The 15,032-nt window shown below is 33.9% G+C and overlaps 1 protein-coding gene across 2 annotated transcripts in view; it reads left to right on the top strand.

The window, feature by feature from the left end:
* LOC126717618 (uncharacterized) overlaps positions 1–15,032 on the top strand; it is a 139,883-nt gene that overhangs the window by 72,493 nt on the left and 52,358 nt on the right. For both annotated transcript variants that reach the window (XM_050419450.1, XM_050419451.1), the window contains exon 3: positions 8,388–9,077. In XM_050419450.1, coding sequence (XP_050275407.1) covers positions 8,388–9,077 — 690 coding nt within the window. The remainder of the gene's footprint in view (positions 1–8,387; positions 9,078–15,032) is intronic.

The following is a 15,032-nucleotide window of genomic DNA, read 5'->3' as shown; positions in this document are numbered from 1 at the left end:
AAGTTTTTCAGTTTTTGAGCACAAGGAAAAAATGCGTAACGTATTCACACAATTGCATAAGGTGTGGCAGCCTTTTCCTTGAGCAAAAATTGTGCAAACCATGATTTCCATAGGCTTAAAAATAGGGCAAAAGACCCAGTAGAATTCCTGGTTCGAATAGGAACAAGAAAACAGAGTTTGACAATCTCGCTCGAGCGAGGCTCAAACATGGGACAAGCGAAGTGTCAGGTTGAAATAAACCTATGAGTATGATAATCATTTTGACAACTTTGAGTATGTCCATAATAGGAACAATTCACATGTAAAAGTAGGTAGCGTGGCAATAACAAATTCTCACGTGAAAAGGTGCGCCACCCGATAAATATTTGAAACCCGAATAGTTCATTGAATCATAAAAGGGAAAGGATCAAGATTTTTGAGGTCGAACCAAAGTTGAACGGAGTCGAACCGTGATGATGTCATAATTAATTTAATAATTATTTAAAATATAAATAATTATATTAAATTAGTACAAACATTAAAAAAATTAAATAAAATAGTGCAATCAAATATAGAGATCTATTATTCCTCTATAGAAACAAAGAGATCTATCTTTCTAATGTTTTTTCTATATCATAACTTTAAGAAATATTGAATCCTAGTATTTTTTATGTTGATTAGTTAAACTTGTGATAATATCTAATAATATAATAATTAGAATAAATATATATATATATATATATATATTTATTTATTTATTTATTTATTTATATATATAATGGTATTTGTGTAATTGTGTTGCATGTCTGCAACGTGGCACTTATAAAATTATGATTGCATTATTATTTTTTTAAAGTGACGAACGGATGATATGTTGTCTACAACGTGGCCCACTAGGAATATAAGAATCAATTATTTTCTTTAAAATAAAAAGCAAAATATAAAAAGTTAAAAACTTCAACCACTAGCAAAGCAAAACGTGGCAACTCCAATAAATTCTCCTAACTACACGACCTACTACCAAGGGAGTCAATACCATACTGGAAGGTATTTCAATTTATTCAAAAAAATGAAATATTTTGATACCAGTTTATATTGATATACCGTTTCGAGATTACTACTAATACATATATACCATATATGCATTGAGTTAAAAGTGGGTATATAGTTATTAAATTTATATCCAAGTTATATGTTTAGCTCAACATACCCAACAAAAATGGCCCAAGTCCAATATATCATATCAGTCTAACATTATCTATCTAAGACTTAAAAAAAATAAAATAAATTAAATATAAGTACGAAAAAAGTAAAAAGTTTCAAAAAAATTTTGAAAGTAAAATTTAAAAATTGAAAATTTTAAAACCCACGTGATTGCCTTGGAAATATAAGAGAGTTTGTATGGACAATAACTCTACTCCTTAATCCTTATCCCTCAGCCACACCTTTTAACTTTCAACCATTTCTTATTTTTTATTGTTTTTTTCTTTTTGTTACTTTTTCTCCTCATCTCTTTCTCCACTTTTTCAACTGTTCTCTCTTTCTTCCATAAAATGACTATCTATCCAACCAAGCTTCAGTTCCGCTCAGCCCAACTAAAGCTTCAGGTCCACCACCACGCCTCTGTTAACCTCTAGTGTTCATGGTTTGTTTGTTTGTTTTTTTATTTTTTGGTTTAAATGAAAAAATTGCAGAAGAAACCATTTCGGACCGAAATACATTTTTAGTCTGGAATGGCCGAAATGGGCCAAAATGGTCCGATGTTGAGCTCTCTGTCTCTCTCTACAGCAGATTTGAATCTGTGAAGCTTAAGCACCTCCAAAAATTATCAGATCTCCTTCCAATCTTCGTTCTTCTTTGTGTTCTTTCATTTCTTTTTTATTTCTTCTAGATCTGATCGTAACTTCATACCGGTGTACTGGCCAAAATTCACCGGAAAAGCTAAAACAAAAAGAAGTCGTCCGAACCTCAAAAATTGATCACGGTTCTCAGAATTGTACGGTCCGACCACGGTTCGCATGGGTCCCTACTTTTTTCTCATATAGCAATTCTTGAAGTTAAAAAACCACAAAACTGAGAGGTTCACGGTTTTTCCGGTTGAATCGTATAGTCCGGTCTGGGTTTCAAAACCATGGTTGTGAAGCAATGAATCCAAATGGCCTATGAGTTCATTTTCAAAGAACATCCATAATTTCTTCTGTAGTGTGTTTGAATATTGCAATGCATGATGGATTGCCACTCCCATTTAAAATTCAATTCAAATATTTTATTACACAAAAATTCAGAAATAAATGACAGAATATATAAAACAACATAAGATATGATCTGAAGAGTAACGCATCCAACGAACTGTTAAGAAAGAGACAAGATTTTTGTTTTGGAATCAAAGAAAGAAAAAATGAAAGATGAAAGAGTTTATGAAATGCATTTACATGGGTAAGGGGGTGTTTGGTTTGTGTTTCCAAGAGCGCGTTTGGATTCGGCTGAAAAAAACTGCGTTTGCGTTTTGTCTGTTTTTTTTTTTTTTTTTTTTTTTTTTCACGCGTTTTGGGTGTTGCGGCTACTGTTCATGCACTGTTCAATGAACAGTAGCCGCAAACTTTGACTTTTCAAATTTTTTTGGACCAATCACAGCACATCGTGTACTGTTTACGGACCCACAAATTTCACTTTTCAGCAACTTTTTCATTAAAAATGGGTCCCACGATACTATTCACACATTTAAAAATTATTTCGCTACAGTGTTTTTCAGTTTTCAGTTTCAGTTTTCAGTTGTATCCAAACGGACCCCAAACAACCATTTTTAGTTTTTAAACAGCATTTCACGCATCTTCACGCACTTTTTCACCCACACGTATTTCTACAAATGTTTTCAAACAACAATTTTCAGTTTTTAAACACATGTACCAAACGGGCCCTAAGCATCATGCACCTTTCTCTCCGGGCTTTTTTTTTTTTTTTTTTTTTTTTTTTTTTTTTTTTTCTCTAACCTTATCTCTAACCTTATCTTAATCCCTTGGATCCTATGTTTGTGTTTATCAACAGAGATAACTCTAACTATTCAAATTATAAATTGTTTCTCTCTCGTATTTGTTTTATGATTTACTCATTAGCTGCTCTCTGTCAATTAGTGGAGTAGTTTCTTCTTCTTCTTCTTTGTTTCTTTCCTTTTTTTTTTTTTTTTTTTTTTTTTTTTTTTTTTTTCTGAGAATCAGTGGAGTGGTTGGTAAAGCAGAGTCCTCCTCTCCAGCGTTCTTCTACTCCCTCAAACGACTGTCCTATGTTCGTGTCCATCAACAGAGTAGTTGGCTGTCCAAAAAAGCTAACAAAGAGATAAGATCAAATAAAATAGGGGAAAAAGACCTACGCTCTTTTTAACTGTTCAAATTAAAAAATTTTAAAGATAGAAGTGTAAACCATCTACACAGAACAAACAAACCAACCGAGCTCTCCTTTGTCTGTTGCATGGCTAAAAATTTGTTAAACACGAAATAACCAAGCAAGGTGCTCAATAAAAGCAATGTTCACAGGCTCAATCACACTTTTTATATAGGTAATAGATATAATCAATAATCCATTGTTTCGTAGTTTTCCTTAAATTCAAGAAGAATTGCTAAAATAAAATAAAATAAAACACGAATCATAGATTTAAATAAAATTAGTTTTTTTTTTTTATATATATATATTATATTTTTTAAAATTTTAAAATTTTGCCTTTACAGGTTTCTCATATTGCATCACGGTTCACCATCCACGTGACGTGAAGACAGTAGTAGAAAACCCGAAGAGAGGTACGTTATTGATTTCTTATATCCTTCAATTTTATAGCACTATTTTTGTTATCATTATTTTCTTATTGGGTTTTTCTTTGCCTTCCTAGACAACCGCCAGTTGTGAGAATGAATTGTCTAGACAAAATCGGTGAGAAAATTTTCCATTGCGTATTTGCAGTACTTCAACGTCAGTTGGGTTATCTGACTAACTACAGAAGTTACGTTGATAAGCTCAATACCCAAGTTAAGGAGCTGGAAGTGGCCAGAGATGGAGTGCAACGTGATGTTGACGACGCTTTAAATAATGTAATGACACTTAGACCTGATGTTGTGACATGGCTGACCGATTCTGAAGGGGTTATTAAAAAGGCATACAAAACCATTGAAGATAATGGACGAGCAAATATGACGTGCTGCAATGGGTGGTGTCCTAACTTGAAGTGCCGTTACCAAGTGAGCAGGAGATCATACAAGATGGGATTGGAAATCGAGGAAAGCAATAAGTGCAAGTTCGACAGCGTTGGCTATCGTGAGCCTACACAATTGGTAGGGACTGTGAAATTAAATAGCGGGTATGAGGACTTCGAATCAAGAAAATCTACAATAACTGGAGTTCTAGAGGCACTTAAAGATCCTAATATCAATAGGATTGGGGTTCACGGTATGGGAGGTGTTGGGAAAACCTTGCTAGTCAAAGAAGTTGTAAATCAAGCTGAGAAAGACAAATTGTTCGACAATTATGTTTTTGTAGTAGTATCAAAAGAACCAGACCTGATGGATATTCAAACTAAAATGGCGAAGCAATTACGTCTAGATCTTGATAAGGAGGATGAGTTTGGAAGACCAGATCTACTTCGCAAGCGATTGCAACAAGGGAAAATCCTTTTAGTTATGGATGACATTTGGACGCCCCTAAAGTTGGAGGAAGTTGGATATACTTTTGATAATAATCAGAAGGGGTGCAAATTATTGTTAACGTCCAGATTTGATAAAGTACTATATAAGGATATGTATACCCAAAAGCAGTTCCCAGTTGGAATTTTACCAGAAAATGAAGCGAGAAACTTGTTTGAGAATATAATTGGCCATCCAGCTAGAATCCCTGAAATTCAACATACTATGCTTCAAATTGTCGAAGAATGTTCTGGATTACCAGTTGCCATTACAACAGTCGCAAATGCTTTGAAAAATGAGGAAGATATATGTGTTTGGATGGATGCACTTGACCGATTCAAAATTTCTAACCCAAGAAAGATCGATGGTATGGATGAAAAGGTGTACAAGAGTATAAAGTGGAGTTACGAGTTTTTGAAAAGTAATGAAGCAAAATCATTATGGTTGCTTTGTAGTCTACAAGGAGAGGATTATGACATAAAAGTAGAAGACTTGATAAGATTCTGTGTGGGTTGGAAGTTGTTTCGTGACCTTGGTAAAATAGAACAAGTAAGATGTAGGGTGCGCACATTCGTTAAGGAACTCAAAGATTGTAGCTTGTTGTTGGATGGAGATGACAATGGGACAGTGAAAATGCATGACATAATTCGTGATGTTGCCATTGATATTGCAGCTGAAGAAAGGCATATGTTTAGTATAAGAAGTTCTGTTGAGTTGCAAGAACGATCAAAATCGAAAAATTCAACTGTAATTTCATTGCCTTACATTAATGATTATTTAGAGCTTCCTAATCAGTTTGAATGTTCAAAGCTCAAGTTACTTTTGTTGTTCAATCAAAAAGTTGATTTCCGTATTCCAGATTCATTTTTTGAAGGGTTAAAGGAACTCAAAGTGTTGAAGTTATCTAGAAGCTGGTCTGGAGTGCTTCCTTCATCACTTTCGTCCCTTGAAAACCTCCAAACATTGTGTTTAGACGGTGACGTACAGAATGCATTCATAATTGGAGAACTGAAGAATTTGAAAGCTCTTAGCCTTTCGTTGTCCTATAGTACTAAACGGTTACCAAAAGAGATAGGGCAGCTGACTCACCTTCAGTTACTAGATTTGGGAAAATGTTCCGCACTTAAATCTATTCCACCCAATGTGTTATCTAATCTGAAGAGGTTAGAAGAATTATATTTGCCAGATGATGTTGAATGGGAGGTTGAAGCACAAAGCACAGAAAGAATTAATGCAGTGGTCTCAGAGTTGGACCATTTGTCTCACTTGACCAAGTTACATATATGTATTGAGAATGCAAAGATTCTACCAAACGCCATGGTTTTTGAAAGGTTGGAAAGCTATAGAATAGCCATAGGCAGTGCTTGGCACTGGGATCGAACTTCGGAAACTTCACGAATTTTAAAGCTCAAAATAAGCTTTCAATCGAACTATGGGTATAAAGTATTATTGAGGAAATGTGAAACTCTCATTTTGGGTGAAATGAAGGATGTCAAAAATACTCTTTACGAATTAGATTCAGAAGGTTTTCAAAGTTTGAAGCATCTCATAGTCCGACGCAATGATGAGATTCAGTATATTATCAAGTCTATGGGGGTTCTTGATTCTGTCTTTCCTAGTTTGGAGTCAATTACTCTATTGAATGTGAACAATTTGGAACGGATATGCAACACGCGACTTCCAACAAAGATTTTTTGTAACTTGAGAGTAGTAACAGTGAGGAACTGTTGTAAGTTGGAATTTGTCTTCTCCTCATCTATGGTTGGATGCTTTTCACACCTGCAAGAAATGAATATAGAAGATTGCGAGATAATAAGTGCAATAGTTGCGATAGAAAGAGAAGAAATTGAGGTCAATAGGGACCACAGCATTATGTTTGCAAATCTCCATTCTCTGAAATTAAATAATTTATTCAAGTTAAAGGGCTTCCTCTCTGTTGTTGATTCTCTTGTACTATTCAACGGGAAGGTATGTCTAAGATTTAATTTTAAATTTTACTTTTTTAATGTTGATAAGTCTTGGACAACCAAGAAAAAAGAAAGTAGGCCTTTTATTTATATATATATATATATATATATGTGTTCAAGTTACACTTTTTTATATATATATATTTAAAAAAGTAACACCATTTTTACATTATAGATCTCTAAGAGATCTAATAGTTTAAAAAACATTATTAAATATTAATTCCTTACTAACTCATTTACCTAATTAATAACATTCTTTTTTCTCTCCTTATTAATTACTTTCCATCTTTTTTTTTTTTTTTTTTTTTGGGGAAACTATTGTTTTCCACCTCATTCAATGTCATTCTGCCATTTTCAAGCCTTAAAGGTCACCCGCCAGCCATAGCCAAAACCTCCAAATCCAATTTCAGCTCTGTAGGTCACCCCGCCATATTCTGAATTTTAAAGTACTGACCATGACTGAAAGGTTTGCTTATTGACTATTTCTTAGCAAAAAAAAAACATTGTAGAGATGTCATCTTCAGTAATCCGTGGCATTTAATAGGTACCAATGTCATTTTCCTAACAAGGAGATACCAATGGTTGTTCACTCACTCCCAATTGCATTATGGATCAATTTTTTTAATTTGCTCTTTGGCAACAATGTCTACTGATATTTATTCATGAACTTGATTATTTGCACTGGCATAAATTGTAAAATTTTAGCTGAAAGAAAAGAAAGCTAGAGAAAGCTGGAGAGAGTTTTTGGAAAATTTTCTCTTTATTGTAATTGAATGAATGATTCTGTACAAGGACTGAGAATATATACCAGAATTAGAAGAGAAACTAACTACAAACTAACTCCCCAAACTATAAGCTAAGTTAGTTACAGCACGGGTGATAAGCCACGTGTGTATTTACATGTGGGAATAAAATACACTACTTAAACTACTTGTAGCATAACCAGCAACTAATTGAACTCTGTCGTTTTACAAACTCTGTTTGTCGTTTAGCTTGTTTTCTTCACAGCTCTTCTGATCTTCTTTCTTTCTGCTCTGATCCTTCTTTCCCTTCTTATCTTTAGAACCTTGATATAAACTGATCTTTCCATTTTTTTTTTTTTTTTTTTTGGGATAGTTTAGGCTGTTCGCTTGTTCAAAAATATTACTGGACTATCTTTGGTTTTTTACACGGTAAAGTGTGAACTTGCTTCTAATTCAGTAGAGTTGTTCTATGAAAAGAAGAAAGAAGAAATGGAAAGCAAGGAAAAAATTAAGGAGAGTGAAAAAAATTGTTATCAATTAGGTAAGTTGGAAAGCAATAAATAGTTAACCATGGTTTTTTAACCATTAGATCTTTTAGAGATTAACGATTTAAAAATAATTCAACTTCTATAGAGTTACATTGAGTGTAATTTGAACCTATCTCTCTCTCTCTCTCTCTATATATATATATATATATATATTCGATATCTTGTATTGTGTATATTAAATTGAATGTTTAGCTTTTTCTTTTTGAGGTGACTTTGACTAAATTGAATTTTCATCCTTGTCTAAATGTCATCTCCAATTCTTTTAGTATGGACATGACCATTGAGAAAAAGGCTGAAGAAATCAAACTATGTATTGCCACACAATACCCCTTAAATGAAAAGAAATTATTGCCCGTCTTCCTCCTCATTTCTTATGTTAGTTTCCTCTTTGTTAATTGCGGTCTTAAGAATGTAATTTAATAAAGTTTTTGTTATTTAATGAAGTTTTCGTTTATTGACACAATGTGTACCTGAGAATTGTAGGTCGTCTTTCCTAACTTGGAGAAAATGAATATATATGGCATGGATAGCATGAAGATGATTTGGCCCAACCAACGCATTTCAGATTTTTTTGGCAAACTAGAAACAATGACTGTTTCATGTTGTACAAATCTTACAAATATTGTTCCGCCCAATATGTTGAGAATGCTCCAAAATCTAAAGGAATTGAAGATATCTCGTTGTGGCTCCATAGAAGAGGTGTTTGAAATCCAAGGGACAAATAATGTTGATGAAACATGTGATATAGCAGTCACTGAACTTAGATCTTTAGAATTAAGGAATCTGGAAAAAATGAAGCACGTTTGGAGTATGGATCCTCAAGGAATAATTATCTTTGGGAAATTACGTACTGTCAGAATATTTGGTTGTTCTAGTCTCAAAAGTGTTTTTCCAATATCTGTGGCGAAGGCTCTTATGCAGCTTCAGGAGCTATCGATAGAGGATTGTGCTGTGGAAGAAATTGTAGCAAAAGAAGAAGTAATAGAAACGACCACTGTTCTCTTTGTATTACCACAATTATCCACTCTAACACTTCAAAATTTGCTCGAACTCAAGAGTTTTTATCCAGGAAAGCATGTTATAGAGTTGCCGTCATTAAAACACTTGAACATTCGTCAATGTGACAAACTGAAGATTTTTGGTTCCAGTGAGCTAAGCGTCCCCGAAACAGAGGTAAAAGCTCTTAGAACTTCCCCTTTTTGCATTTCTTGTACCTAGGTTTAATTATCTTAATATATCTCAAATAATAAAATTATTAAAATTATATAATATATACACACACACATACACTCAATGGATTATATTGTTAAATTATAGATTCTTCCAAAAGCCTAAACTATTGGAATATGGTAAATTTAATTATTTAACCATACACAATTCTAACACTACCGCTCACTTGTGGACCAAAAATACATTCTAAAAGGTGAGGCCCTACACATGAGATATTAAATAGGAGGTAAAGTGGCGGAGAAATGGATCAAATTTAGGACTTCTTGCTCTGCTACTATGTTAAATTACCGATTGTCCCAAAAGATTAAACTCTTGAGATGATTGGTAATTTAACATGGTATTGGAGTTATGATCCTGAGTTTGATTTTTGTCTCCGCCACTTTAACTCCCATTTAAAATCCCACGTATTAAACCTCACCTATTTAAGGTAGTTTGGGGCCATACGTGAGGGTGAATGTTAGAAGTATGTGGTTAAATGATTAAATATATCATATCCTAATAGTTTAAACTTTTTAGACAATCAGTAATTTGTTAATACAAATATATATACTGGATTATGTATGGGTGTGTAGGATGTGGGCTTGCCCCATTCGTTGCATTCAAGCTGCAATTGATACTAAGTTGTTTAAGAATTCTCTCACTCAGATAGATTAATTATATGTGAATTTCGACCGAAATAGGAAATCATGGGGGTCTCGAAACGCCCTTCAATTGATAAAATAAGAATTCTTAATTGATAAAACGATTTTTTTAAATAAAATAATTAGGATTTTATTTTTGTGTTTGGCATAGAGGTGCTGTTAATTTTATTCGTTAGAAAATAATTATGAAATTGAGGAGTTAATAAGTTCATGCTTACTCATTTAAGAATTTTAGTTTTTTTATTTAACTTTTCTGTTTGAGTTTTCTTTCTACAATATATCTTGTTTTTGAGTTATTTATAAATTTTTTTGCATAATTGCTTAAGCTTATTTTTTTAGAGGTTTAAAAAAAAAAAAAATTGTTTATGCAAATTCTTCAACTTTTTTATGGGGATTGAGATCCGTGTCTACTATAATGTCAATTTTCTCTTTTCTTGAAATATATAATTTTTAATCATCTTAACAAAAAAAAAAAAAAAAATGATTGGGCCCTTAAACCCATCCAACATCTATCAAGTCTTATTTACAAAATGGGTTTTGTAGGGTCGAGTTTATTAATCAGCTACTTAAATTGATTAATTAGTTTAATTACATGCAAAATTAATTAAGACACAATCAAATCACCAATTTAAAGTTATGTGCAATGGAAAATAAATTTGACTCGGTGATTTGATCACAATGGAGCAAACCCTTGTAGGCAATCATCCCACCGGGTGATTATTTACGTCATCACTCTCAAATAGTCTACTAACAAGAATAGAGATTACAAGTATAAGGAATCTAACCTTATCCTGAAATAGTTCCGATTGGTCTATAAGAAAGTAGAACTCCAATCCAATTGGACTACTTCTTACAATAAACTTCTTTTTTACACAAATCACCTTTCGTGAATAAATTCACAACAATCGTTGATTGTTGAAGTTGGGTGCAAAGTCCTTCTAACAAGCTTAGATGAACTGATAGTACCTCGGTATAGAACCCTAGGAGCACAAATGTCGTACGCTCGTAGTAGCTTCACAGTATGCATTTGTTTCTCTTTGTATGATGTAGGCTTTGAAAAATGGCTTTTATATGTTTTCGAACCCTAGTGCATGAATTCCAAGATTGGCCAAGTTATTGTGGGCTAAAACATAAATTATTGTTAATTTTTCCTGCAGCTCGATAGATTAAGAAGTGTCAAACTAGGTATCAAACTTCATTAAATCTCAAAAGATAAACAAATATCAGGAGGTGTCAAAGTCCTATTTCTAGTAGCTTTTCTCGAGTCGTTTCTTGTCGTTTCAATATATACCACTTTTGTAATAACATGAAAATACTTAACTAAGACTCAAGTAAATATAAAGTTTATTTTGAAATGTTTTTGCCAATATACAAAAATACAACCCTAACAATTTCCCTTTTTGGCTATCTAGGCCAAAACTACAAGAATACATTGAATATCCTAAAATATATTATACTCATATTATCTCAAAAGTAGCCTAATCTAAAAACTTGAACTCTTGAAGAACTTTGCAAAAATATAGCTCTAGTCTTGATCTAGCTTAGCAACCCATCTTTCATTGAAATTCACTAAATAAGGTGCATCAAGGCATCTTGTGTAAAATAAGACAAGTTAATGAAATCAACATATGCATAAGATATAAAGAAGAGTAAAGAAGTATATTGATAAACAATACAAATGAATACATATCAATAAAGCAGAGTGTATCAAAATGGTTACAAAAACCAACAAAGTACAAGATATCCTTACTGCAAGAACTCTCAAAACAACTCTCCCCTTGACAATTAGCCTATCTATCTACTGCTTCCTTTTTTGTCACGATGGTCAAAGGGTACATCAATTAGAAAGAGAAGATTCTCTTTAGCGGTAGTCATCATCGTTAGTCATCATCGTCACCATCATCATCAATTAGAAACAAAAGACTCTTCAGCGGTAGAGTCATCATCGTCACCATCATCATCAATTAGAAACAAAAGACTCTTCAGCGGTAGAGTCATCATCATCACCATCATCATTGACAGGGAATTCAAATTTTCTAGATTTTCTAAGGTATGCTACCAATAGATTTCTTTAAATCCTAACCACTCTTTTATGATTTAAGGGTTTAGCTTCTATCAGGTCAGCATTCCAATAACAATGCTGTTAAAATAATAAAATAAAGTTGCAAACAAAACAATGAAGAGTATTGTTAGTGGAAGCTGACATGGCAGAATCTAGATCCTTAAATCATAAAAGAATGGTTAAGATTTAAAGGAATTTATTTGGTAGAGAACCTTAAGAATTCTAAAGAATATGAATCCATCAGCAAGTGGCTCGAGTGATGAAGAGAAAAACCCACCAAGATGACTTTGGCAGTAGGCAAAACAACTAACATGAGTGTTAATCTGGTAAAACTCATAAGTAATATTCACCAATCTTGACTAATGCGTGGCTTGCATATCCCTAACCTGACTAAGGTCACCTCGCATGAGATGCATCTCATCCAGAAGGGCTACTAGCGTGGCCTTAATGCCAGAGGTGGAAGTCGGAGCATAAGTGAATGGATGGTCAGCATAATGTGAGAAACCGCGCCCCTAGCTCAAACCTAAAAGAATTAGGGTTTTTGCACTTGGCCCACGTGAATGGGGTGGGGTTGAGTTATTACTTCTCAAGAGAAATGGAGAGGATCCTATTATTGATTGACACCCACCTTGCCTAGTGAAATCGGTCTTCTAGATTTTGATGGCCAATATCATATCACATCATTCAAGTAGTTTATCATCCAAGAACAATTGGTTGCAAAGATTGAAACAAACATTGATAAGCATGTTGAATATTTGTGTGATGTGTGACAAACCATAATCTAAGAGCATATGGACATGTTATTTAGATTGAAAAAACCTAATTCTAAGAGCATGTGAACATGTTATTGAAATCGAAAAACACTAATTTCTTGAGTATGTGAACATATTATTGAAATTGAAAAACCCTAATTCCTAGAGCATGTGAATGTGTTATTGAAATTGAAAAACTATAATTCTAAGAGCATGTGAAAATGTTATTAAAATTGAAAATTTTAATACATGCAAGGTTATAAACATCGTAGATCTAACATGCTAATAGACAAGAACATGTGAAAAACCTAGAAACTAAACATGCTTGAATCTAAATTCTTGGTCATAAAAATAAAGAGGAGGTTTAGAAACCTTACCTACATGCACATCATTCCAAGCACTCCAAGCAAGGCAGCACCTCAAGAGGGATAGAGAGAATTCTCAGTTCGCTTAGAAGCTCTGAGATTTTGGGGTGTTTCCTAGTGAGGGGAAGTATTTATACTAGGAGTGGGAGGCTAGGGTTAAGTCTCTAGTCAATGTGGTACTCAGGAAATTTAGATTTTCAGAAGGAAAAACGTTGGGTGCAAGGTCAAATTGAGTGGGGAGAAAGAAGGGCTGAAAAGGGAAGCTTTTTGGGGATTTTGGTCCAAGTGCCAATCGGCACTTGGTCTGGAGATCTCCAAATCTCTTCTTTATGATTCTATCCTTTCTCGATTTAATTGAGATTTGATTACTTCTGAATTTTGACTTATTTTTTAGACTTCCTTGGTCCTTAAGCTCAGCATCAATTCCAAATTTAATATAAATAAATTATTTAATTAATCAATTCTTACCAATTTTGCATGGAATCAATAAATGCTATCTTTGGATTAAATCATGTGCATGGAACCCTACTATAAACTATATTCTCAACCAATAGTATTGAGACACATCACTTCATCTAATTTGGACTAGAAGTAGACCAATTAGAATTAAGAGTTCATAATCACGTGGTCGGGACTTAATTCATAGATGTGGACGTGTTACAACTTGTTTTCTTGATATCTTATAAGCTGGTTGTCATGGCAAAATTTCTTCGTGGTCTCTCTCTCTCTCTCTCTCGTAGGGTGAGCTCTTTCTCTCACGTTTCCGGTGAGGTCACTACTTCTCACTTTAGGTGAGACTTGTTTTTTCTCTTTTCTCATTTTCATAACAATCTTGGTGCTGTTATTACGCTGTTGCTTTATGTTGTATTATTCAATCTCCTAAGTCGGGAAGCATGGACTTAGACTTCATAGAAAGGGTACAAAACATTATTGTAAGGTTGAATTTAATCAACCATTTAGTTGGCTTTATTCCGTGCCAAATTTGCTTGTAATTTAGCATTTAAAAATCCTGTATTTAGGTGGGAATCATGTAAGGGTAGTGTATAAGAGAGTGAAGAAAAGTTCAAGAGTGTTCACTCAAGTAGGGCCTCGTGACTGGCGAGTCGCCAAAAGAGGCACACGTGTGAAGCATGTAAGGGAGCTGAAGAGTCACGTCAGCTGGAGCATTTTAGGACAAAACTTCAAGCTTGGCCAAGTAGTTAGCTCGCAACTCAAACTCGCGACTCATTCCAGTCGTGAGCCCGAGTCTCCAAATAGCTCTATTTGTTACAAACCTGATCTTTCGCATTCCAAACACACACTAGTAAAAATACTCTTATACCTACGTATTGTAGAGAGCTTCTAGAGAAAATTTTGAGAGAGAAATCCTAGAGAAAAACAAGATTGACTCATCCACAATCTTCATCCTTTGATTCTTCAAATTTCTCTACTCTCACCTTCTCCATTGATACATCCTTGAGAGGTACATTAGCCAAATCCTTATCTCACCATACCCATATCTGTGAGAAGGTTATTTGGTGCTTGGGAAGTAGTTAGGAAGGGACCAATTGATATTGGTTGATGCAATGGGCTAATTGCGGGATCCAGTAAGCTAGAAAAGACAAAGGTTCGGTGTAACCTCGTTGGAGCAAGAAGCTTGGAGGGCTTAGGTACACTGGGTAAATTAGGCTTAGAGGGTCTTTTGCTGTTCATGTATCCCAACTTTATTCTCTAGTGGATTATTGACCGCTTGGAGGGTGGTGGAAAGGTTTTACGCCTAGAACTTCGGTTTCCTCTTTGATAACACATCGTTGTGTTGTCTTTGTGTTTGCATCTCTCTTCCCTTAATTTTTGCCATTTAATTACTACTGTGGTTGTGATTAATTATGGTTTAGATTGTTTTATCAATTCTATTTTAGCTTATCTTCATATTCCACACATACATTGTTTGATAATAAGCTTGAATTGATAATTTGTAATTTGGGGGTCTAAACTTTCATAGGTGTTTACACACTAATTGAACATTCAACATTGCTCTGACAAAAGAAGAAGGGGAAGAGATCAAGGTAGGAGCAACACACAAGAACAAAACTCTTGAA

This window comes from Quercus robur, chromosome 3, assembly GCF_932294415.1.
Source record: "Quercus robur chromosome 3, dhQueRobu3.1, whole genome shotgun sequence".
Classification (NCBI taxonomy): Eukaryota; Viridiplantae; Streptophyta; class Magnoliopsida; order Fagales; family Fagaceae; genus Quercus; species Quercus robur.
The sequence above is the reverse complement of the archived record's forward strand: the minus strand, read 5'-3'. Positions and strand labels throughout refer to the sequence as shown.